Below are 23,401 nucleotides of genomic sequence, written 5' to 3'. Positions count from 1 at the left end.
TTCCAAGATATTGATTGACGATTATATTATATCTCATTTGTGTATATATATATATATATATATATATATATATATATATATATATATATATATATATATATATATATATATATGTTTATTCATTCATATGTATATATGTATATCTATATATTGATTCATTCATATGCGTTTGCCTTTTATATAATTACCATAAGTGACCAGTATAATTAACAAAAAACGAATGAAAAATGATATATGAAATCAATGTGGATATACATAACGATTACTAGTCGAAATTTTACAGATATATTAACATGTACAATCACAAATTTAAAAGATAAAATATTACAATCACAAACATTATAGTTAAAATAACAAGCATAGTAATAACATTTATATCAAAATTAAAAAGTACAATTACAAGTGTAGTTATCTTTCATCATTTTTTTTTTCTTCTTGAACTTGATGGTATAGAACTCGATATCGGAATGAGACTCTTACAATTCTGTCTCGTATGTCCAGGTTTGTGACATCGACTACAAATAAGTTGTTCAACAATCTCTTCTTGCGAAGGACGTCTGTTTTTATTTGTTGAACGACCTGTAGGATGACGATGCACAAACGGAGGGTGGATAACACTTGGCTCCTCTGGATGGATCTACTCAGATTGATCTCCTAATGAATTGATAGCCTCTGTGTATACTGTACGATAAAAAACGGTGTTGTAGTATGGATGCACCCATTGAATACAAGTGGTGAGCCTCATATATCTGGCAACAATAATGACATACATATAGAGAATCTGTGATAGTTGAAATTTTTTACAAATACATGTCCGCTCCGTAAAGTCGACTAGGGCATCATACTAGCTACTACCAAGAACTTGGTATTGTTCAGATGTTATAGGACACACCTCCAAGTTTAAAGATTTTTGCACACATTTAGCAATCTTTTTTTTAACCCAAGGTGTTACCGGCTGATACAAGTATCTGCAAATCATATAAATACAAATAGATATGGTGAGTAATTAAGTATAAGTTTACATACACACATTTATAACATGTTATAATATTGAATATGTATTTACTTGAATGATTTCTTCTTTCATAAAACTATCGTTGTAATATACCTCTGATGAACTCGATTAGCATAGTAATAGGTAAACCTCGAGCATGTTTGACTAGTGCATCAAACAATTTAGCGATATTGATAGTCATTATATTGTTCTTATGTCCTAAAAAATATGCTCGTATCCATCGATCGAAACCTACCTCATACAGGTATGCGACTGCATCAAGATGCATATGGGCCAATGACTTCATTACCTCTCGAAATTCATACTCCGTGTACGCCTTAGCTGTTTTCCAATACATCTATGTGACTTTTACATTCTTCTTGTACTTGGATTGCATGTTATAATTGAATACAGGTGCACACCAGAGAATACTTCAGTCATTGTAGAAAATATACTGACATATCGATATGAAATAATGGCTAAATGAGGTATCTCACCAAAACAATCTCTCAGCTTTGTTAATAACCAACACCATATGTCATGGTTTTCCCTAAGACCAATGCCAAAATCCAATGGGTATATCTGATTATTATCATCCAATGCGACAATGATAAATAGTTGACCCAAATATCTACCATTTAAGAAAACAACGTCAATACAAATGATTGATCGAATATGTTGTTGGAATGCACGAATACTACAACCCAATGTCATGTAAAATTATTTAAATCGTTTCTGCTCATCCATTAGTGTATGTGTCATAGTTCCCGGATTACAACGAACTAAATTATAACAATACTCTAATAGCAACATAAACGACTCTTCGGGTATGCCCTTTAATAATTGGAGTGCCCAATTTCTCACCCGTCATGTTTGTGTGTATGATATATCAATTTTATATCGGTCAGCAATATCCGCAATGATCTCCTTTGATCGATAAACATGATCAACTAATATAAATTTAGTCCTCAAAATTTGTCCTAAAGCTTGGGCGTTTGCTTGCTTATGATGAGATAATATCTGGTCTCTAGAATATGTGTGATGACTATCCAAATAACGTAATTCAAAACTATCACTTTCTCCCACCCTAATTGTCCGTGCACGCCACTTACATCCTTCGTTGACACATTTAACCACCCATCTGCGCATGTCTGACTTATCCACTGCAAACTGATATCCTCTCTGAAGAGCATCTTGACATATTACATCAATGACATGTTTTTTACTTGAAAATAATGTACTAACTTTTGGAGTATCCCTATCGCTTGACACTCTTGAGCTTCTAGATATAGATGGCTAGTCAGGAAAATGAGGTAACTAATGAAATGCATCAATACGAACATTCCCACCATCAAGATTTGTTTCCGAAAAACTACTTGTATCTCCGATATCTTTATTAACGTATGTTTTCTCTTCAACCTCTGATTCCTCGATTAGAATATCACGCACAAACTTTCTGTCAAATTCACTCCACTTTGGAAAATTTTCTTCGTTGCCATTAAGAAATTCTTTCTCATGATATAATGCATTAACATGAACATCATTTATATACGCAAAATCTTCCTTTGAAAATTCTTGTTTCGGATTGATCCCGATATTTTGAATCTCTTCTATACCAATAGTTTGATTTTCTAGATAATTACTCGACTCACCATCGTGTAAACCCTCATCTGCTTGTTGAGCTTCATAATTATCATCATTAACTGTAGTTGTTACAAAAACTGAAACACATTCTTTGAAAATGTTAGACAAACCGTTAAGAACCTCAACATCTTCATAATTCGAAATTTATACTGCAATGCCATCATCAAGATGCTTTGGTTTCATATTTAACTGAATGTTAAATATCCTTCGATCTATATTACACTTGTCGCTCACCGTTTGGATTAATTGTTCGAATGTCGTGTGTTCTGGAATTTTAATCAATTTCCTATTACCTTAAACATATTTTATAACATTGTCATCCCTTTCTATCCATTTCTCCCTGTATCTAATTGAAGCATATTCGACTATTTAGATTAATCCTACAATAAAATATATACTCAACATAAATAATATGACTGGAAACACTATTTATAGATTTCTATTATACTTATTCCATAATTCAATTATATATTGTGACTATTAATATATTTTGATTAATGTGATACTAATTTATGAAAATGTCACTTTACCCCTATATTCTAAAATATAATTTTACCCAAATATTATCTAACATATCTTTAACATCCTTCATGTAAAATATCATTTTACCCTCTAATATTATCTAATCTAATCCTCTAATATCTTTTATTGTAAAATATCATTTTATTTATACTACTATAATATTTACAACATAGCTCATGTAATTTTTATTATTTCACTTTTTACACAATACTATAATTTATTATATAAAACATCACATATAATTGCATTATTAATATTTTAATAACAATTGAAGTAATAGTAGATACAAATACCTTGATATCACGAACTTTTCTCTTCTGGCTCGAAATCTTGAATACAAACTTCTTTTCTCTTTCCAGAAATCTTTCACAGATATGTTAAAAATGAAGAAAGATATATGATTTATATAGAAATAAAGGAAGGATAGTTTTGATATTATTTTGAGGTATTTTTGTTTAAACCCTAAAATTAGGGGTAATTTTGCTTACACCCTTAAAAAAAAGGTAATTTAATTAAGAAGGGTATTTTTGATATTTTATAGGATATTTGAGGTATTTTCGTTTAAATCTTTTAATATATGAGTATTTTTTTTAAACCCCTAAATTTGGGGTAAATTTTTTATTACCCCAAAAAAAAGGGGTAATTATTTTAATTTCCCCAAAATTGCATTGAAATTGTATGAATTTAATCAGAATTATATTGGAATGGTGCCAAATCTAAGCAGAATCACATCAATATGGAGTAATTTCAATGAAATTGTATCATTCTAATACAATTTTAATGCCAGTCTAATTCTAATTTCAATTTGTAGTTGGTGCAATTATGAATTTAGAACTAACTGGAGTTTGAAATAGGGTTTTAATTTTTTTTTTCAATTAAAGATTGGAATTTAAGTATGAATTTTCAAGTTTGTAGGAGATAATGAATTTGTTTGTATTTTATAAGTGTAAGTAATATTTAACTTTATAAATATATATATATATATATATATATATATATATATATATATATATATATATATATATATATATATATATATAGCCAAAAAAATTCTTTTCCTGATAAAATTAATATTTAAATTTTTGATGAAAAGTGCGAAAAATAGTTGTTTTTTTTTTTTTTTAACTTTCAAGGACGAATAATTGTCATTTTGATGTAGTTTGGACGAAAAATAGTCATTCTGTCTCCAGGCAAACATTAAATAGCATATAGAATAGAAGGCGGCAATTCTAATTTCTAATCAATGGTGGAAGGTATGCTTCCAAAATGATTATTAGTTCAAACCATGTTTTAAGCAAGTTTATTGCATACATGTATATTCCACACAAGCTTCTACTGACAATTGTATTGTAGTAATGGTACAAAATATTCTCCATATTCTAAGAATGTGACTCTGTCAAAATTGACTACTTAATGTAATAGAGTTTATATGAAAATATTGAACTAAAATAAGGTTGGAGTGGGTTACTGTGTAAGCTAGCTGTTTCTTCGCTTTCCAAGAATTTTCATCAATAAAACTCACTCGCAACATTTCATCATCTTAATGTTTCTGTTTTCACTTACTTGCAACAATTCATCATTGTTTCAACCTTCTACGGAGTTATTTTCCTTCCCTTATCCGGTTGTTCATGGCATGCACAATTTTATGTGAAGACGAGGGCATGCAATATGTTCTAACAAAACACGATTTTGAATTAGATTGGTGAGGGAAATCTAATGAACAATTTGCTTTTATATGCCTGCTTCGTCTGTGTATGTTAAGTACCTTCTCCGTATGAGCGGCCCATATACATTTAGTCAGCAGAGAATGGTTGGAAATGCACTACTTTTTAGACTGTAACTTTTGCAAAGTCAGATTTTGAAGCCTCTATATGAGAAAAAGATTTCATCCAAAGGAATCAAAGATTTTGGCCACTGAAATTCTACAAACTTTTTCATCTCGTGCTAGGAACGTTGGACTATTCCTATGTCTGAACTAATCACACGGAATAAACCAGCGACCGGTTTCAGCCATTCCACCAGGCTACAGTAAGAAAAAGAAAAACGACCTTTAAAAAAGATGGCTTCTTTTCTTTAGTCCTCGGAATTACAGGAAGTAAAAACCAGTGGTAGTGGCCAGTGGGGCGCACACAGACAATCTTCAACCCTTAATTGCAAATATAATATAACTTTTTGGTAAGATTCCCGCGTGGCAAATTACTGTGCTAGAAAAGGAACCAATGGATACACAGATTTCGAGAAGCGTCGGCTTCAACGTTTTACATCTTGCATCTTGTTTACGTCCATCTACATCCACGCATTCAGATAGCCGCCCACCGTTTCATCAATCCCACCAACTCAATTTCCTTGCTTTACCCAATAGATGCACTATTTCTACTAGTCACCTTCTAAAAACATATACATAGCGAGGGCCTTGCCTACTCAACTGTTTCGACTCGGTCAATCTTTTTCATTTAGTTTCTGCTACTGGGTATCTATTATTTCTTTTAAGAAGTTTATTCTTTTTCTTCAAAAATTCGTTCTTTGTGGTCAACTGATTGAGACTGGGTACTCTGCGTCTATCTCTTTTAGTTGTAGATTGGATCTGTTTGCTTTGATTCTTCTTCTCTTTAAAGTGATGTTGAGAGTGCTATAGCTATGATTCTGTGTTTGGTCACTGTGAAGATTGGTTTTTGAGGATGAAAATATGATTTGATTTGATGGGTTGTTTTTCAATTTTTGAAATTCCGTTTGTGATTTGCAGGTATTGTCTGTAATTGGTAAAGTAAATCATGGCGAACATAGACATAGAGGGAATCTTGAATGGAGTTCAAGATGATCGACGAGTTCCTAAAACCAAGATTGTTTGTACTCTGGGTCCTGCTTCACGTTCTGTCTCGATGCTTGAGAAGCTTTTAAAGGCTGGTATGAATGTTGCTCGTTTCAATTTCTCTCATGGTACTCATGAGTATCATCAGGAGACTTTGAACAACCTCAGAATTGCCATGCAGAACACCCAGATCTTATGTGCTGTTATGCTTGATACCAAGGTCTCTCATTTCGTTTCTTTTCTTACCTTTTTTTAGGTTAGATGCTATTGTCTGTCTTTGTTAGATCAATACTGTTTTTGTTGATTTGGATAATGAACTATTTGTAGATAAAGGATAATGGACTATTCACCTGTTTATTGGAAAGGTGTTGGGTGGAGGGATTAGCTGATGGTTTGGTTATTGGAAAACCGATTCAGCTATAGTTTATATAAGGTGTATTTGTCCAGATTGGTAAATGTGGCTGCTATGGAAAGTTGGTAATTGTGCAGATTGGTATTAGAAAACCATCTCCTTCGTTGTTTTTGATGTCCTGTTTATAATATGATGTTGCATGAGGAGCTGTATAAAAACTCTGATCGTTTCTTTCACTAAACGTACTGATATTTCTTGGTACATAGTCCATGACCAATTGACCATTAATAAATCAGTGGTGTAAGATATTTGATTTATGCAGGTGGTTGTATAAAAAGTGCACATACACCCACACACTTGTTTTCTGCGTGAATTGTTGGGATAGAAAATCTTAGTTGTAAAAAATAATTGAACAGACGATGCTTACTTGTTTTTTATATTTCTTGCCTACCCTGCTCGACGTTTTTATTCTTATCATCCTTTTTGTGCACAAATATTGCAAATATACCCTGTCTTTTCCTTTTGGTTTGCTGTATTTCAAAATGTTTGCTATCACATATTTATACACTAAATCTGCTTCAAGCCCTCACAACTATTTAGATTTGTCATCTTTAACTATTCTGAAGTGCATTTCATTTTCGTTTTTGGTTATAGGGACCTGAAATCCGAACTGGTTTCCTAGAGGATGGAAAACCTATACAATTAAAGGAAGGTCAGGAAATTACTGTAACTACCGATTACACCATCAAGGGTAATAAGGAAACGATTTCCATGAGCTACAAAAAGCTGCCTGTTGATGTGAAGCCTGGAAATACCATCCTATGTTCAGATGGCACTATTACCCTTACTGTTTTGTCTTGCGATCCAGATACTGGAACTGTAAGGTGTCGTTGTGGGAACACTGCAATGCTAGGTGAGAGAAAAAATGTCAATCTTCCTGGTGTTGTGGTGGATCTGCCCACACTGACAGAGAAGGATAAGGAAGACATCCTACAATGGGGTGTTCCAAATAATATAGATATGATTGCTCTATCATTTGTACGGAAGGGCTCAGATCTTGTTAATGTTCGACAGGTCCTTGGGCCCCAAAACAAGAATATAAAATTAATGTCAAAGGTATGCTGATTCTACTTGTACTTTAACTTTCAGGCTGGTCATTTTAGTTACCATTTAATTGGATTGTTGTTATCAGTGTGAGGAGGATTTAGGGCTTGGGAGATACATATGATTTGTGAGGGCTTGATGCAAGTATAACTTGAATTGATCCATTAAATTGTTCTGCAAACCAAATGTATCTGATGATTATCGTGTTTATAAGATGCCTGTTCTCTAATTTGCTCCTTTTTAGATGAGTGCACGGAGAATTATATTGAAGAAAAGAGAAATAGGTTCATTAGTGGACTAGAAATTCGCAAAAAGTTCAAAAAGTATGGGATGAGTAAAATTATTTAACCTTCTTTTATTTGTTTCTTAATTTATATTTTACTTGCCCATTTGAAAAGCCTGGTTAAATGGGCCTTCCATCATTATATCTTTCTACTTAAATGTTTACTTTTTTTCCTTTACAAAGAACTCACTTTTGCTAATGTGATCGCTAGTTTGGTATCTCTAGTATTGATGTTCATTTTCTGCTGTTGAATTCACTGTGTGATTATCTGTAGCAGGTGTTATCTTTTGAGGCTTAACTAATGTTTAGTTTGATATTTGATTTTCTTAGGTGGAAAACCAGGAGGGAGTTATCAACTTTGATGATATCTTGCGTGAAACTGACTCATTTATGGTTGCTCGAGGTGATCTTGGTATGGAGATTCCAGTGGAGAAGATTTTCTTGGCACAAAAGATGATGATATACAAGTGCAATATTGCAGGCAAGCCTGTGGTCACTGCAACCCAGATGCTTGAGTCAATGATCAAATCTCCCAGGCCAACTCGTGCTGAAGCTACTGATGTTGCTAACGCTGTACTTGATGGCACAGATTGTGTAATGCTTAGTGGTGAGAGTGCAGCCGGAGCATATCCAGAGCTTGCTGTGAAGATCATGCGTCGAATTTGCATTGAGGCAGAATCCTCCCTTGACTATGGGGCTATCTTTAAGGAGATGATAAGATCAACTCCTCTACCTATGAGCCCATTGGAGAGTCTTGCATCATCTGCTGTCAGAGCAGCTAACAAGGCTAAAGCAAAACTCATTGTAGTACTGACACGTGGTGGTACCACAGCCAAGTTGGTTGCCAAGTACAGACCGGCAGTTCCAATCCTATCTGTCGTTGTTCCAGTTGTGACAACTGATTCATTTGACTGGACCTGCAGTGATGAGAGCCCAGCAAGGCATAGCCTGACATATAGGGGCTTGATTCCTCTCCTGGCAGAAGGTTCTGCAAAGGCGACTGATGCAGAATCTACTGAAGTGATATTGAAAGCGGCTATGAAGTCAGCAACAGAGAAGGGATTGTGCGAGCCTGGTGATTCAGTTGTTGCACTGCATCGTATTGGAGGTGCATCTGTTATTAAGATCTGCATAGTGAAATGAAGTGGACTGAGCAAATGCCTTGAGTAGCTTCAAGAGGCAGTAAAGCCATGGATTTTGTTATGCCTTTGATGTGATACCTTAAAAGTAGTGGAAGATTCAAATATTTCTTGTATGCCCTGAGCTGTATTGCAGGGTACTCTTTGATTATTTTGCCTTTTCCAATGTTTTAGGTAATGTTGTCTTATATTTTTATGTAAGATTGTTACCTAAATAAAATACAGGGTTCTTTTTGTAGCATTTCTGGTTATGGTCTGGCCATTTCATAATAGTATACTTACAGAGTAAAATACTTCAATTTGGTAACTCAAGATTAATTTACCGACACCCTGTACATGATGATATAAAGTGAAGGAAACAGATATTTTGACAAGGTACTCAAAAGGTTCATGTAGTGCACTTGGGTGGATGATTACTATTTTCCGGGCTTGGTAGTTTTCATTCACAAAGGCCACCAATTAAATTATGTTATTGTCATTATCTAGCTTGTGGGGGAGAGGGAGGGAGAGATGCTGATGCAGGTTGGCACATTGCCCTGGCAGTTGTGTGTTCATTGACCAGAAATCAGATGCATATTCACAAGATGAGCTTTGTATTTAGGCTTGTTAACTCTCATAAAATACCATTAAAAACATTTATGATTATAAGCAACATGCTTATTCTTGGCCTTTCCTGGTTTGTAGTGCTTAATTTAATTTGGTCAGATAGAAGGAAATAATAAAAAAACCATTTAATAGATAGCAGCAGAATATGCTTTGGGATAAGTATAAATGGTTGACCAGCAAGAGAAAATAAAACTTGTCTTGCTCAAAAAGCTAGCATCAATCCAGAAAATTAATTTATTAAAATATTTTTAACATATTATTTGTTATATTATTTAAAAATAAAAATATTTTATTTTAAAAAATTAATAAATAAAAATAAAATTTATTACCTAATATACCATCATTAATAAATCAAATAAAATAATATAAAAATGAGAATAATGTTATAAATTATCTTATTATAAATAAATTAAATAAAATAATATAAATAATAAAAATAATATTATCTGTTATTTTGTTGTTAATAAACTAAATAAAATAATGTAAAAATAAAAATAATATTATTTTGATATTAATAAATTAAATAAAATAATATAAAAAATTTAAGAATAATATTATATGTATCATGGTAATTTTATTCAAATAATAAAAGGGAGATTACAAATGGAAACACCCCGAGTGTAAATTTGGTATAAAAGGATGCTGTAATCGTTGCATTGTGAGTTCTTGACTTCCAGGCTTTATCCATTAGAGTGCTTAGCTTTTGACTGGCTTGAGATGGAGATTAGGAGGCTTGCTGCTTCCCTTGTGAAGTTGGTATCTGTGTTGCTATCACTGTCATCTTCATTTATGGCGTTGAGCTTGGCTTCACCAGATGCCAACTTCAACGACTACAGGCGTAATCTTTTGGCAAATGGCCTTGGCATCACTCCTCCCATGGGGTTTGTTCTTTCTCTCTCTGTTTTTCTGCTCTTCACTGTTTGTCTTCAGATCATATCAAAGCTTTACTTTTTTATAAGGAAAGTTGTTCTCTTTAGTTTGAAACTAAACTTATAGTCATCGCTTGAGTGTTTGCTGGATACCCTTTACTTATTAAACCAATTAGCGGCCATATATCATCAACGATGCGTCTTTTATAATTTGCTAAGCTCATCACCACTGCTCGGATAATTTTCAACGGGCATTTGGTATATAACTGTTAGCACCCCAGCTATGAAGGTCTACTGAAGGAACCATAAGGGAAAGAGTAAGGAATCGGAGCACAAGCGGACCATAAGACCACTGCTGGAAAGGAGAATTTGGAAACATCCCCGGTCACTGGGAGTGCCATGTGGCACGTGGCCCAATGATTCCTCTTTAGGAAGGAGTAAATTATACGAGGAAATAAAAGTGGGAGACTAGAGGAAATTGGGGAGAGGAATATTTTTTGGTTTTTGGTCAGTCTTTAACTGATGGGGAGGCCTTGACTCATTGAATTCCGGTTTATCTTTCGTTATTTCCTTTGTTGCTTTGATCGTATTCACTGTAAGAGACTTGTGTAAATACTGCTTGAGTTCTCCCTGAATAGATTTTTCTTTAGTTCTTGAGTGTTGTTGGTTATTCTGTTTGGTTTGTGTGTTGGATTTTGCGTGTGTTGCTGTTAAATTTAGTGTTGCAGACCCAGGTCTCTATCAATCACAAATAGTAAAAGCATTTTCATTTGAATTTTGTATCCATTATGTTGTATTGATGAGTTTTTTAGTTTTGTTTTACCTTTTAAGATAACAATAAAACTATATATGCTCACTTTGAGTATATGAATGAATACACATTCATGTGTGTCATCATGTGACTGGGTGATTTTGAATTAAAGATAAAGTAACACTCAATCACATAATAACAAGTATAAGTGTATACTTATTTGTTACTCAAAATGGATACGGATAATATTGCTCTTAAAATAATCCCCAGATGCAAAATTGATTATTAAAATGACTGGCGGAAAATGTAACTGAATCTGGTGTTCTTTTCTGCAGATGGAATAGTTGGAATCACTTCAGCTGCAACATTAATGAGATTGTCATCGAACAAACTGGTAAGTCCTTCATAATTCTTTTTTTTGTGAGTAATTCTGAAGCCGAGGTTGTTGGTTTAGAAGATTTACAACACAGAGATATATAAGCTGTTTGTTTGCTTTGACAGCTGATGCTTTGGTTTCCACTGGTCTCTCAAAGCTTGGATATACCTATGTAAACATAGGTATGCTGCAATCATTTTTCACATTTTCTCTTTTTGGGAAGTTCTTTTGTTCTTACCATTATTGACATAACTTGCTAACAATGGACTGCAACATCTTCTCTTTCTTAGATGATTGTTGGGCTGAAATATATAGAAGTGACAAGGTATGGTTTGTTTTATTTTTACTTGTAAAAATTCTTAAATTGTTAGAACTTTTTATAAAATAAAAAATGATGCAGCACTGAAACTCAGAAGTGGTCATTTCAGGGTGAATTACTGCCTAAGAACTCAACATTTCCTTCTGGTATTAAAGCTCTGGCAGACTATGTTCACAGCAAAGGGCTTAAGCTTGGTATATACTCAGATGCAGGGTAACATAATGACGTCAACGGATCATGTTTGAACTTGTACATGATTATCTGTAAAATTTTATATACCCTTGTTATGGAAATAACTGAGCTCATATATATATATATATATATATATATATATATATATATATATATATATCATTTCCATCTATTTCTGCAGGTATTTTACTTGCAGCAAAGCTATGCCTGGTTCACTTGGTCATGAGGAACAAGATGCGAAAACATTTACCTCATGGGTATCATATCTATGGTTCTTTCTATTTTGGATTCTATATTTTGTCTAGCTCATACCACAAAATGATTAATATTATACACTTTCTGTGCAGGGCATTGACTATTTAAAGTATGACAATTGTAACAATGATGGAACAAAGCCAACTCTCAGGTAATGAAACACATACAATCAGACTGCTTATTGTTCTTCTCATATTTATTTGAATGTGCGATAATATGTTCCATTACCTTGTTTAAATGTAGATATCCTGTAATGACCCGAGCTTTGATGAATACTGGTCGTCCCATTTTCTTTTCACTATGTGAATGGTAATGATATATTTCTGTTGGCAATATTTTCTTTTACCTCCTCAGTTGAGTGTTTTCCATGTCTTTATTCTTAATTTAACAAATCATTTTCTTAATGTAATATAGGGGAGACCTGCACCCTGCTTTATGGGGTTTCAAGGTAGGAAATAGCTGGAGAACAACTAATGATATTGCTGATACTTGGGACAGGTGAAGACTTGTATTCAGAGATTGAGTTTGGTTATTTAGGATGTTGGTCTGAATGTTGTAAGTTATTTGTTTTTGTTTGGCAGCATGATGTCTAGAGCAGATATGAATGAAATTTTTGCTGAGCTTGCAAGGCCTGGTGGTTGGAATGGTTAGAATTCTTGGACCCTTACAGACTTTCACCAATGTAAAAATGGGGATGATTCTGATGGAGATCTAATAAAAAAATATTATATTAAATAAATAATATTGACAACAAATAAGAGGTGTCAGCTCCTTCCTTAAGGCTATGACCTCTCTATCAGCCAATGGTTACCCAAATACCCAAATAACAAATATCCCCCGCTTGCTCCCTCTCTTCCCCACCACCCTCACCCCCCCTTAATACAATTAGGGGTGGATTCGGGCCAGACTGATCCTGAATACTTTTTGACTCGAATTCGTTTTAGACAGAAAATGATTCAGCTCGAATTTGTCGAGCCAAAATTAAGTCCGGTTTGAGTTTGATTCAGATGAAAAATAGCTCAATTCGGTTCGGTTTGAGTTTAGTTTAATTTCGTAGCTTGAATCAATGATTTGAATTCGTAGCTCAGTTCGGTTTGAATTAGTGATTTGAATTGATGATTCGAATGTATGGCTTGAGTTCATGGTTCAATGACAAAACGACGTTGTTTTACTCAAATAATATTCAAAATTTCTGATTCAAGCCATGGATTCAAACTGAATTGAGCCACAAATTTGAACTACTGAATTCGAGCTGATTCAAGCCATGAATTTGAGCCGAATCAAGCCACAAATTTGAATTACTGATTCAAGCCATGAATTCGAGCCAACTTAGCTCGAGTTTGGTTTGAATTAAAAACGAGTAAGATCTTCTGGTTCGAGTTCAATTTGAATTTTAATCAAACAAATTTGAGTCAAACTAAATCGAGTTGAATTGACTTTTGAGACCAAACCGGCTTGGATTACATCCAGGCCTAATTACAATCCTCACTACCCGTTATATAACTCATTAAATATTATCTTAATAATATCTTTTTAAATATTATCCTAATATTTTAATCTTATCGTAATATTAAATATTTTATCTTAATAATATATTTTATCCTAATATTTTATTATTTTAATTAATTAATAATATTATTATTATTTTAATCTAATATTATCTTTAATAATAATAATTATTATTATAATAATAATTAAGTCCTAACATTATTCGACCCTAAAAAACCACCTTGTCCTCAAGGTAAGAATTATTTTGAGTTTTTTTTTTAACATCTCTTCCTAACCAATTTGAAAAAATTTCTTTTATTTTATTAATCCAATTGTTGTTGTTGGTCAGGAAGTCAACTTCATGTTCGCCATTGCCAAAAACACTACTTTGATATTGTTCGTTTTAAGTACAGTCATATATGTTTCAAATCCCAACTTTAGAACTTTTTTTTCGCCAAATCTAATATCATCCACCATGATAACTCCTAGTTCACCCTTGATTTTGTTGTCTTCGATGTCAATCACAAAGTTTTTTATGGCTTACTCCTCAGATAGCAACGATGATGGTTGAACAAATTTTTTTATGACTTCTTACCTTCCTCCTTAGATAGCGATGATGGTGGTTAAACTTCAATCTCATTGTCTTCCTTAGTTTCCTTTTTGGAATCTACTATTTCAACCAAATGGGTTTCTCTTTCTTCTTGTTTCTCGGCAAATACGATTACGATGTCATTTTCATCCAATTTGTCCTCTTTCACCATAACATCCACCCATGACTTACATTCACAATTGTGATTAGGCTTTTTTATTCTTTCACAATAAAGACAAATTTCATTCACCCACATTGTACGGATTTCCAATTGTATCAATCGTTGGACAGATCTCCATTTTCCATTTTCATCTTGCATCATATCAACTATCTCCATTTTCAGAATCATACTGCTCTGATACTGCTTTGATGGAGACTTAATAAAAAATATTATATTAAATAAATAATATTGATAACAAAAAAGAGGTGTCAACTCGTCCTCTAAGGTCGTAGCCTCTCTATTAGCCAATGGTTGTCCAAACACCCAAATAACAAATATTCCCTCTCTTTATATAACTCATTAAATATTATCTTAATAACAAACATCCTAATATCCTAATCTTGTCATAATATTAAATATTTTATCTTAATCATATATTTTATTCTAATATTATATTATCTTAATTAATTAATAATATTATTATTATCCTAATCTAATATTATCTTTAATTATTATTATTATTATTATTATTATAATTAAGTCCTAACATTTATGGTAAGATTTCAAGTGTAATATATAAGACTTAGATCCTACATTGGAAAGTATGAATAATTAAGGTGAGGTTTATATGACCTTGGACTATCCCATCTCAATAACTAGTTTTTGAGGTACAGTTCTTCCAATATTTGTATCATTTGGTATCAGAACCATCACCATGACTTTAGTTGCAATTTTGTGGCGCAGGTGGTGACGTTGATATTACAATGTTTGCCTGAAGCTAGCAAAGAGATAGTGCATAGTCAGCCCACGTGGGTGGGGGGACTATAGAGCATGATAGTGTGGTAGGATCTCAAGTTTAAGGTATAAGACTTTGATCTCACTTTGAAAAGTATGAGTAACTAGTATGAGATTTATATAATTTTGAACTTTTTCATCTCAATAGCTAACTTTTAAGGTATGATTTTGAATAGGACATTTACCTTCTACTTTGAAACTTATTTGAGCCATTGTATTTCAACAGATCCTGATATGCTAGAGGTTGGAAATGGAGGGATGACAAAGAATGAATATACCGTACACTTCAGCATATGGGCCATTTCCAAGGTACAGTAGGCTCTTATCAATCCCTTGAACCCAAAATTTTGTGGGAGCTTCTGTTGGCTTATAATTAAGTGGGCGTTGCAGGCTCCCCTTCTTCTTGGCTGTGATGTGAGAAACATGACTAAAGATACAATGGAAATTGTGGCCAATAAAAAAGTCATTGATGTTAACCAAGGCATTTTATCAGAATCTGTTCATTGATACTGTTATTCATCTTCAGGTGAATAAGTGTGCTTCTCTGGATTGCCTAGATATTGATTTTCTGTTGTTTAAATGTAACAGATTCACTTGGCATTCAAGCAAAGAAGGTTAGATCTGAAGGTGATCAAGAGGTAATATATTTGTAAACTTCGGTATAGAACTGCAATATACTTTGCTCCCTGAGAGTTACTGAGCAAACTATTTTGTTTCTTTTGGTGTCTTGGCTTTAACAGATTTGGGCAGGACCCCTTTCAAACTACAGGGTGGCTTTACTTCTGGTAAACCGAGGTCCAATACGCTATTCTATTACAGCCAACTGGGACAACATTGGCATCCCTGAAAAAAGTGTTGTTGAAGCTAGAGATCTGTGGGAGGTATTGTTCAGCTCTTCCTTGCAATATTTATTCTCTTTTACCTATGTTATTTTTTGTTTGTTTTCTTGCATACAACTGTTTTCCTGCATTGAACTTGAGTACTAATATGTGTATGTTTTAAGCAGCACGAGACATTAAAAACCAAATTTGTTGGGAATCTGACAGCTACTGTGGAGTCTCATGGATGCAAGATGTATGTGTTGAAACCAGTTGCTTAAGTGTTCACATTGCTTACAATATTTTCATAAACGAGTATGGTGTAAATGGTCTATTGTAGTTTGATTGAATGATGTCACAGCTATGTCACACACATGGTACTTGAGACTAATAATTAATCAAGTTTGGAAGAAGCGAGGCGCTTCTTTTTCAAGCGCATACCAAAATGAGATGTTGCTTGAATGTCATATTGTTGGCAATACTGTAACATATTAGCCAAATTAAGGATGTATTCAAGCTGAGTTTGTTCATTTTGAGTTTAAATTCGGTTTGAATGAGTTTAATTTAAGCGAAATCGAGTTTTAAAAGTGTTCAGATGAATTAATTAAAATGATGTTGTTTTAATCAATACGTATTAAAACGATATCATTTTGTTATTGGATCGAGCTCAAAATTTGATTTAAGCTCGATCTCAAATTCGGCTTCTCTTAAATAAGTTAAACTCAAATACTTTTAAAGTATACATAATGAGTTTTAACTCGGTTAAGTTGAATCCAATCTTAGGTCTAATAACATAATTATTAAAAGTGAAAAATGCTTAAAAACGAGGGGTCATAAATGTTGCTTTTTGACTAGAGGCAACAAAAGAAATTAGAACGGACGAAATAACGTAAGGATCAAGTGAAATAGAAAAAGATGAGTAAATAAAAAGATGGTAAGTGGCTACATTTAATGCCATAGGTGTAAAATTTTAATAAAAGTAAAAAATTATAAATTAAATATTATTATTTAGTCATCATCTCTTCAATAACATTTAGGGAGCATTTAGTTTGAGTAATATTTTATATCAAAATAGAAAGATTATATTGAAGATAGATTACTTAAAAGATTACTGAGTATAAATGATTATTATGTTTGATAAAATTTGGTAGGTATAAATAATTATTTTATTTGGTTAAATATAATAAAATATTACTAATAAATTATTTTACTTAAATGTCTTTGAATATAATTATTTTTAAATATTTTTTATATTATTTATCATATTAATTAAAAATAAATTTATTTTTGTCTCAAAAAATTAATAAATAATAATATAATTATAATAAAATCAAGATTACCTTACTAATATTTAAATACCTAAGGTGAAAGTGGTAATCAGATTACTACCTATATTACATGTCACGTCAGTATTGGTAATAGAAGATTATTGTAATATTATATTACTGATAAACCAAACAAAGAAATAAAAGATAGATTATTAAGGTAATCTTAAAAACCTAGAACCAAACGCTCCCTTACGACAATCTCAGAAATCGGCGGTGATCTTTTTTACAACTTTAAATCTCTTTAACAAAATCTTCGATGACCTTAAAATTGACTTACAACATCTTTGACAATCGTGAAATTCTTTGTCAACTTTTATGACGGCTTTGAAACTTGATGTTAAACCTCAAAATTATCTCAAACATCAACAAAGTCTTATGTGATAATAGAACACACTTTTTTTGATGACTAAAGCTTCTCCAAAAGCATCAAAAAAGCTCTAAAGATGATCACCTTTGGACTATCAGATGCCTTGACCGCTTAGACGTGCCTAATGAGTTACAAGTTTTGGACCCACATATCATTACAGTTATTTAAGAGCTCATAAACTATATAACTAATTTTTGTTATCATTTCCAATTTATGTGGGATGCTTATACATATTCGATGTATCATGTCCAGGGTTATTACGAATACATCTTGTGAGCTTGAAGCACCAGCTGTCGGAATTTTTAGCGTCCTTGAAGATTGAAGTTGATTAAAGGTTTTGACAAAATGACATGCATTTTAAAAATTGTCAACCACGCCAAATTTGAACTGATTGTAATGTGGAGTACCTAGTGCTGACTGCTGAAGGTTCTGTTGCAAGAAATTGGTTTTCTGTTGTTGAAACTATCCGCCTCCTCAATTTACCTTCTCAAAATAATTAAGATGGTAAGGTTAATGGTTTGTCATGGATTGATATTAGAACAGCAGGCTAACAACCACTTGCCTTTCCTGGAATTGGTGGATGATGTGTCCTGTAATGAACACTCAAGAGAACAAAACAATGAAAACGTTGAATTTAGATGCCGCATGCACAATTTTTGAGAACATTGGCAGGCTAGTGAGAAATTTTTCTCTTCTCTGATGACCACTTCTTTTCCACCAGATAGGTTGAGCGATCTTCAGGAATCGACAACACTTCTTCTCTAACAAACAACTCTCTCTCTTAGCGAAGACACTCAGATGATTGGACAAACCTTGGGTGGTTGATTGGATCAGTTGATGAAGACAAATCTCTTCACAATTCATCAACTAATCAGATGCTCTCTCTTGACGAAAATGGTTGTCGACGCCTGAAAGCCGTTGTCTACCAAAGAAGGAGTGGTTGTTGGAGAAGAGATGAAAAAAACCCAAAGGAGAAATTGTCATTTTTCAAACTTTGGATGGAAAAAGTTGTTAGTTTTTCAAATTTTGGAGAGTGAATGTGATAAAATTTTAGTTTTTTAAATATTTTTAGTTAATTAATATTTTTACTTTTAATCCTAACAGTAAATTTTAACATAATAATAAATATTTAAATTTTTGAAATTTAACGGATGTGAGATTGAGATTTCACCAAACCTTGGGTGAGAAAGTCTTTTGGCCTATTAAGAATAATTCTACTCATGCAAACTCTGTGTACAGAGTCTTATATACAAAGTGATGATGTTTGCACATCGATCTTACTCCTGCCATGAGGTTTGTAGTAACTATGTACTAATTCTATGCTTGCTTTTATTTCCTTATTTCTTAGAGCAAGTTGATATTGAAATAAAAGAGCTGGCTTTATCTTTATCTTCATCTTTTCTTATTCTTCATAAATGGAATGGTTGGAATCACTACTGGTGCAGTGACGAAACTATCATCAAAGGGGCAGGTTTCCTACAACCTTATATATTTCAGTGTAATAAACAAATTACTTAATGCGTAATCTGAAGTTCTTGAATATTGTACTAATGGTTCTGACTTTTATTTTACGTTGACAGCTGATGCTAGTCAACTCTGAGTTATCTACTGTGTTTTGTGGATATGACATTTGCTTTGTCAACTGAGAAACAAGGTCTACTAATGTCACGGTGCATCTAAAAAAATATTGGAATCTACCACCCACCGCCCCCCCCAAAAAAAAAAAAAAAAGGTTAGAGATCTATGGGATGTATTGGCCGGTTTATTCAATATTATTTATGTTCTGTCAGAGTCATTTGTCTGGCTTCTATGAATGTTATGTTGGGTTCACAGCATGAGACACTGGAAGAGACAGCACAGCAGCCCTGGGTGCTTATGGAAGCAAGATGTTTCTATTTTTTTTTTCCTAGTTTTCCTTTCTATATATTTTTTTAATGTAAAATTAAAAATCCTATTCATGTTTTAGACTCATTAATCTTGGAAGCATATTACTTGACGCACAGTCCTTCCTTGAAAAGATCTCCTGCCATGCCATCTTGTCTCAGGGCATTTGAAAATTTTTTTAGACAGTTGTTTATGCTGCAGGTAAATATTGCCTGGATTGGCACGACAGCTTATGATATTTGAACAACATGAAAGATACATAAATATACATAGTCAACGTAGTGAAACTGGCATATGCAATTATTTAACTACAGATGACAAGTATTTTACAAGCAAAGACAGGGACATGGTCGACCAGTCCGAGGAACGAGCCAAAGGATATATAAAATTGCTCCACGGAACCTGACTCATGATTCATAATTTGGACAGCCTGAATGTCTCTGTACAACTTCGTTAACTTAGACTAAAACTTCACCATATATCTCATCTCTAATTGTAGCTTTATTTGACAGAAAACTCAGTAGCTTGTCATGGCTAAAGGGGTGGCATCTTCTCACTGTTTAGCGTTCATATTATGCACGATTTTAACAGCAACAGTTAGCCAAGCAGCTCGTTTGAAGAAACTTGGTGAAACAGAAGAAACAAGAAGGAACTTGTTGGATAATGGTCTTGGTCATACTCCTCAAATGGGGTGAGCTTACTTGTCTGCATATGTTGTTGCACCAAGTAAAAAATTTAACTCAAAGAACCTGAAATATTTATTTTGCTGCATGCAGATGGAACAGTTATAATCACTTCCCCTGCAAACTCAGCGATGAGCTAATTCGCCAGACAGGTAAAAATATTCAGCTTGAAGTTGGTTTTCCCTTGCTTATTTTTCCATAGATATGCTTGCCGTTTAACTGTGGTTGTTCTAAGTAGTTGCTCTTTATTTCTGATGCAGCTGATGCAATGGTTTCCAGTGGACTCTCTGCCCTCGGATATGAATATGTTAATTTAGGCAAATTTTCTTCTTGATCTGATATATAAAAATAGGATACGAGTAGCCATTTCCTTTATTCTAACTTTTTTTTTCAGCAGATGATTGCTGGGCAGAATTGAATAGAGACTCCAAGGTACAAAATCTTTTCTCATTAAAACCTTCTGGATTTAGCATCTTGTCAACATGTGATCTCTGGTTGTAATCTGTCCTGTATGTAGGGAAACCTCGTGCCAAAAGCTTCTTTGTTCCCTTTTGGTGTGAAAGCTCTGGCGGATTATGTCCACAGCAAAGGACTAAAGATTGGGATTTATGCTGACGCAGGGTACTGATATATCATCTCTTATGATTAACTTAATATGAAAAGTTTGTTTTACAGACTAGTTGCCATTAACCTATTGGTTGTTTTTCCAGGACATTGACTTGTGACAAACAAATGCCAGGGTCCCTTGGTTATGAGGAGCAGGATGCCAACACCTTCGCTTCTTGGGTATGTTTTAACGGACCATATTCAAATGTCAAATAAAGTCTACATGTTGACCTTTCACACTTTGTTCTTGAAATTTACCAATTACAGCTCATCTTGACAGTTTAAAAACTCACATTATTTCTGCCTGTTAAAATATGCATATATGTAATTATTGATAGTAGTATTGTTGTCTTTTATGAAATCGCTTTCAATGTAACACATGCTGACATGCATCATATTTATTTATTTAGTCTTTTGATGCTTATTTAGGGAATTGATTATCTAAAATATGATAACTGTCACAACAATGGAGTAAGCCCACAAGAAAGGTATGCCTAAAGAAACTCTGAAATATGCATGATACAGAAAACTGCTGCATCGGTTAAGTTTAGAGTACAAATATACTTACAATTGTCTTGGTGACAGATATTCCAAAATGGGTAAAGCTCTCCTAAAGACTGGAAGGCCCATCTTTTATTCTCTTTGTGAATGGTATTCTTTCTTCTATTTTCATTCTTGACTATTATATCTAATTTTTAATGCAAATAAGCGTGTGTTATAACTGGAGTATATACAGGGGCCAGGAAGACCCTGCAACGTGGGCATCTAACATTGGAAACAGTTGGAGAACAACTGGAGACATCAAAGATACTTGGGATAGGTAGAATTCTTTAATTCTTCCAAAATCAAAGAGTAGTTGAAACACGCAAATTGATCATTCTGTTTCTGTAGTATGACATCGCGTGCTGATCAGAACGATCAATGGGCATCTTATGCTGGACCCGGTGGATGGAATGGTAAGAGCCAACTGTATATACATGTCCATCTATTACAAACTCATGTTGTACTTTGATTTTTTACTTTGTTGTTGAACTTTTAGACCCTGACATGCTTGAGGTGGGCAATGGAGGAATGTCAACAGAAGAATACCGCTCCCACTTCAGCATTTGGGCTTTAGCAAAGGTGACTGGTTGTTTGTATGTATGGACAGTTCATATACACTTGATGCTGCTACTGCTCTAAACGGCTATCTATTGTTTGTCAATGATTGCTTAGGCTCCCCTTATCTTGGGTTGCGATCTTCGTTCAATGGACAAGGACACATTGGAGATAATTAGCAACAAGGAGGTCATTTCTGTTAACCAAGGTAGTCCTTTGATCAGCATATATCATAGGCTTAAATGTAATCTATTCACTCTGATCATTCAACACTGTAACAGATAAACTTGGAGTTCAAGGAAAGAAGGTGAAGAAGACTGGAGATTTGGAGGTAATCAAGTGGGTTTATCTTATAAAAAAATTGCAACTAATATACAGTTTGTTATATTAACATATGCTTGTAAGTTTCCAGGTGTGGGCTGGTCCTCTAAGTGGCAATAGGATAGCAGTAATATTGTGGAACAGAGGATTTTCCAAAGCCACCATAACAGCTGACTGGAGTGACATTGGCCTGAAATCATCATCAGTGGTCGATGCACGAGATTTATGGGCGGTCTGGCTCAGCAAACTTCATTAATTCTGTCACCAACACATCCATGGATTACACTAATTATTTGTGCTTGTTTTGCAGCATTCAACTACTAATTCTGTTAGGGAAAAACTAGAGGCAAGTGTTGAATCCCATGCATGCAAGATGTACATCCTTACGCCACAATAGAAGGCAGAGAAGTTTCATCTATATGATCAATCCTTCCTCCTGATCAACATGTGCAAGAAAATAATGTAATTTGGAAGGTTGAATTGCAATATGTAATAATTTTTGAAGTGTTTTAGCCATCCTTGGCTCTACTTATCGGAAGTATATTGTGTTGATTTCATTTTGGTAATGGATTGTGATTATGATAAATTTGATAAGTTTCCGTTTTACAAAGAAAGTCTTACTGTTCAGCCCATGCTGTGATTTGCCCCAGCCTACGCTGTGAGTTGCTCCACCGCCGTAGGATGCAAAACTGAAATAAAATATATAAATTAATACGAAATTCTAAGAAGTATATTAATATTTTATATAAATATACTAATAATTTTTTAATTCAAAAAGTCGGATGACACCCTCTCTATCCATTAGCAAGTGCTGGCTAGAATAGAATGACCATACTTGGATTTAGTGGCAATACCTACGTTCATATTCTGTGTCAATCATCAAATTTTACTTCTGTTCAAGTTGGCCTTAAAAATATATCAATAAAACTATGTATATTTAAATTAAAAATAAAATAATATTTAATTATATGATAATATATTATTTATATATAAAACATAAATACACGTAATATTATTCAAAATATATTTATACCCTTAAATGAACAATT

At 33.4% G+C, this 23,401-nt stretch overlaps 3 protein-coding genes across 4 annotated transcripts; all 3 read left to right on the top strand.

The window, feature by feature from the left end:
* Positions 1–5,354: 5,354 nt before the first annotated feature.
* Positions 5,355–9,088, top strand: LOC123214455 (pyruvate kinase, cytosolic isozyme-like). Of its 2 annotated transcripts, none has more exons than XM_044634223.1 (4): positions 5,355–5,630; positions 5,904–6,189; positions 6,976–7,437; positions 8,039–9,088. In XM_044634223.1, the coding sequence occupies exons 2-4, from the start codon at positions 5,932–5,934 to the stop codon at positions 8,849–8,851; spliced, it is 1,533 nt and encodes a 510-aa protein (XP_044490158.1). In that variant the 5' UTR covers positions 5,355–5,630; positions 5,904–5,931; the 3' UTR covers positions 8,852–9,088. The 2 variants fall into 2 exon arrangements, with proteins under 2 accessions (XP_044490158.1, XP_044490159.1); XM_044634224.1 differs by having other exon boundaries at positions 5,415–5,707.
* A 971-nt stretch (positions 9,089–10,059) lies between these two features.
* LOC123214457 (alpha-galactosidase 1-like) lies at positions 10,060–16,595 on the top strand. The gene is made up of 15 exons (XM_044634225.1): positions 10,060–10,334; positions 11,409–11,467; positions 11,575–11,631; positions 11,740–11,774; positions 11,878–11,981; positions 12,142–12,217; positions 12,308–12,366; positions 12,459–12,524; positions 12,630–12,713; positions 12,797–12,861; positions 15,474–15,556; positions 15,638–15,728; positions 15,836–15,885; positions 15,988–16,128; positions 16,254–16,595. The coding sequence occupies exons 1-15, from the start codon at positions 10,171–10,173 to the stop codon at positions 16,344–16,346; spliced, it is 1,227 nt and encodes a 408-aa protein (XP_044490160.1). The 5' UTR covers positions 10,060–10,170; the 3' UTR covers positions 16,347–16,595.
* A 3,579-nt stretch (positions 16,596–20,174) lies between these two features.
* LOC123214779 (alpha-galactosidase-like) lies at positions 20,175–22,904 on the top strand. Its single transcript, XM_044634758.1, has 15 exons — positions 20,175–20,335; positions 20,421–20,479; positions 20,588–20,644; positions 20,725–20,759; positions 20,845–20,948; positions 21,038–21,113; positions 21,363–21,421; positions 21,519–21,584; positions 21,670–21,753; positions 21,825–21,889; positions 21,973–22,055; positions 22,149–22,239; positions 22,313–22,362; positions 22,444–22,584; positions 22,663–22,904. The coding sequence occupies exons 1-15, from the start codon at positions 20,175–20,177 to the stop codon at positions 22,747–22,749; spliced, it is 1,218 nt and encodes a 405-aa protein (XP_044490693.1). The 3' UTR covers positions 22,750–22,904.
* The last annotated feature ends 497 nt before the right edge of the window (positions 22,905–23,401 follow it).

This window comes from Mangifera indica, chromosome 4, assembly GCF_011075055.1.
Source record: "Mangifera indica cultivar Alphonso chromosome 4, CATAS_Mindica_2.1, whole genome shotgun sequence".
In the NCBI taxonomy this organism is placed as follows: Eukaryota; Viridiplantae; Streptophyta; class Magnoliopsida; order Sapindales; family Anacardiaceae; genus Mangifera; species Mangifera indica.
Note: the sequence above shows the minus strand (reverse complement) of the source record. Positions and strands in the feature narration are given on the sequence as shown.

Coding starts and splice junctions, on each gene's coding strand:
- LOC123214455 (XM_044634223.1), top strand. CDS start 5,932: ATGGCGAACATAGACATAGAGGGAATCTTGAATGGAGTTCAAGATGAT. Junction 6,190..6,975: donor CTGTTATGCTTGATACCAAG/GTCTCTCATTTC, acceptor TTTTGGTTATAG/GGACCTGAAATCCGAACTGG. Junction 7,438..8,038: donor ATATAAAATTAATGTCAAAG/GTATGCTGATTC, acceptor TGATTTTCTTAG/GTGGAAAACCAGGAGGGAGT.
- LOC123214457 (XM_044634225.1), top strand. CDS start 10,171: ATGGAGATTAGGAGGCTTGCTGCTTCCCTTGTGAAGTTGGTATCTGTG. Junction 12,714..12,796: donor ATTGCTGATACTTGGGACAG/GTGAAGACTTGT, acceptor TTTGTTTGGCAG/CATGATGTCTAGAGCAGATA. Junction 15,729..15,835: donor AGTCATTGATGTTAACCAAG/GCATTTTATCAG, acceptor TAAATGTAACAG/ATTCACTTGGCATTCAAGCA.
- LOC123214779 (XM_044634758.1), top strand. CDS start 20,175: ATGGCTAAAGGGGTGGCATCTTCTCACTGTTTAGCGTTCATATTATGC. Junction 21,754..21,824: donor ATCAAAGATACTTGGGATAG/GTAGAATTCTTT, acceptor CTGTTTCTGTAG/TATGACATCGCGTGCTGATC. Junction 22,585..22,662: donor ATGCACGAGATTTATGGGCG/GTCTGGCTCAGC, acceptor CTTGTTTTGCAG/CATTCAACTACTAATTCTGT.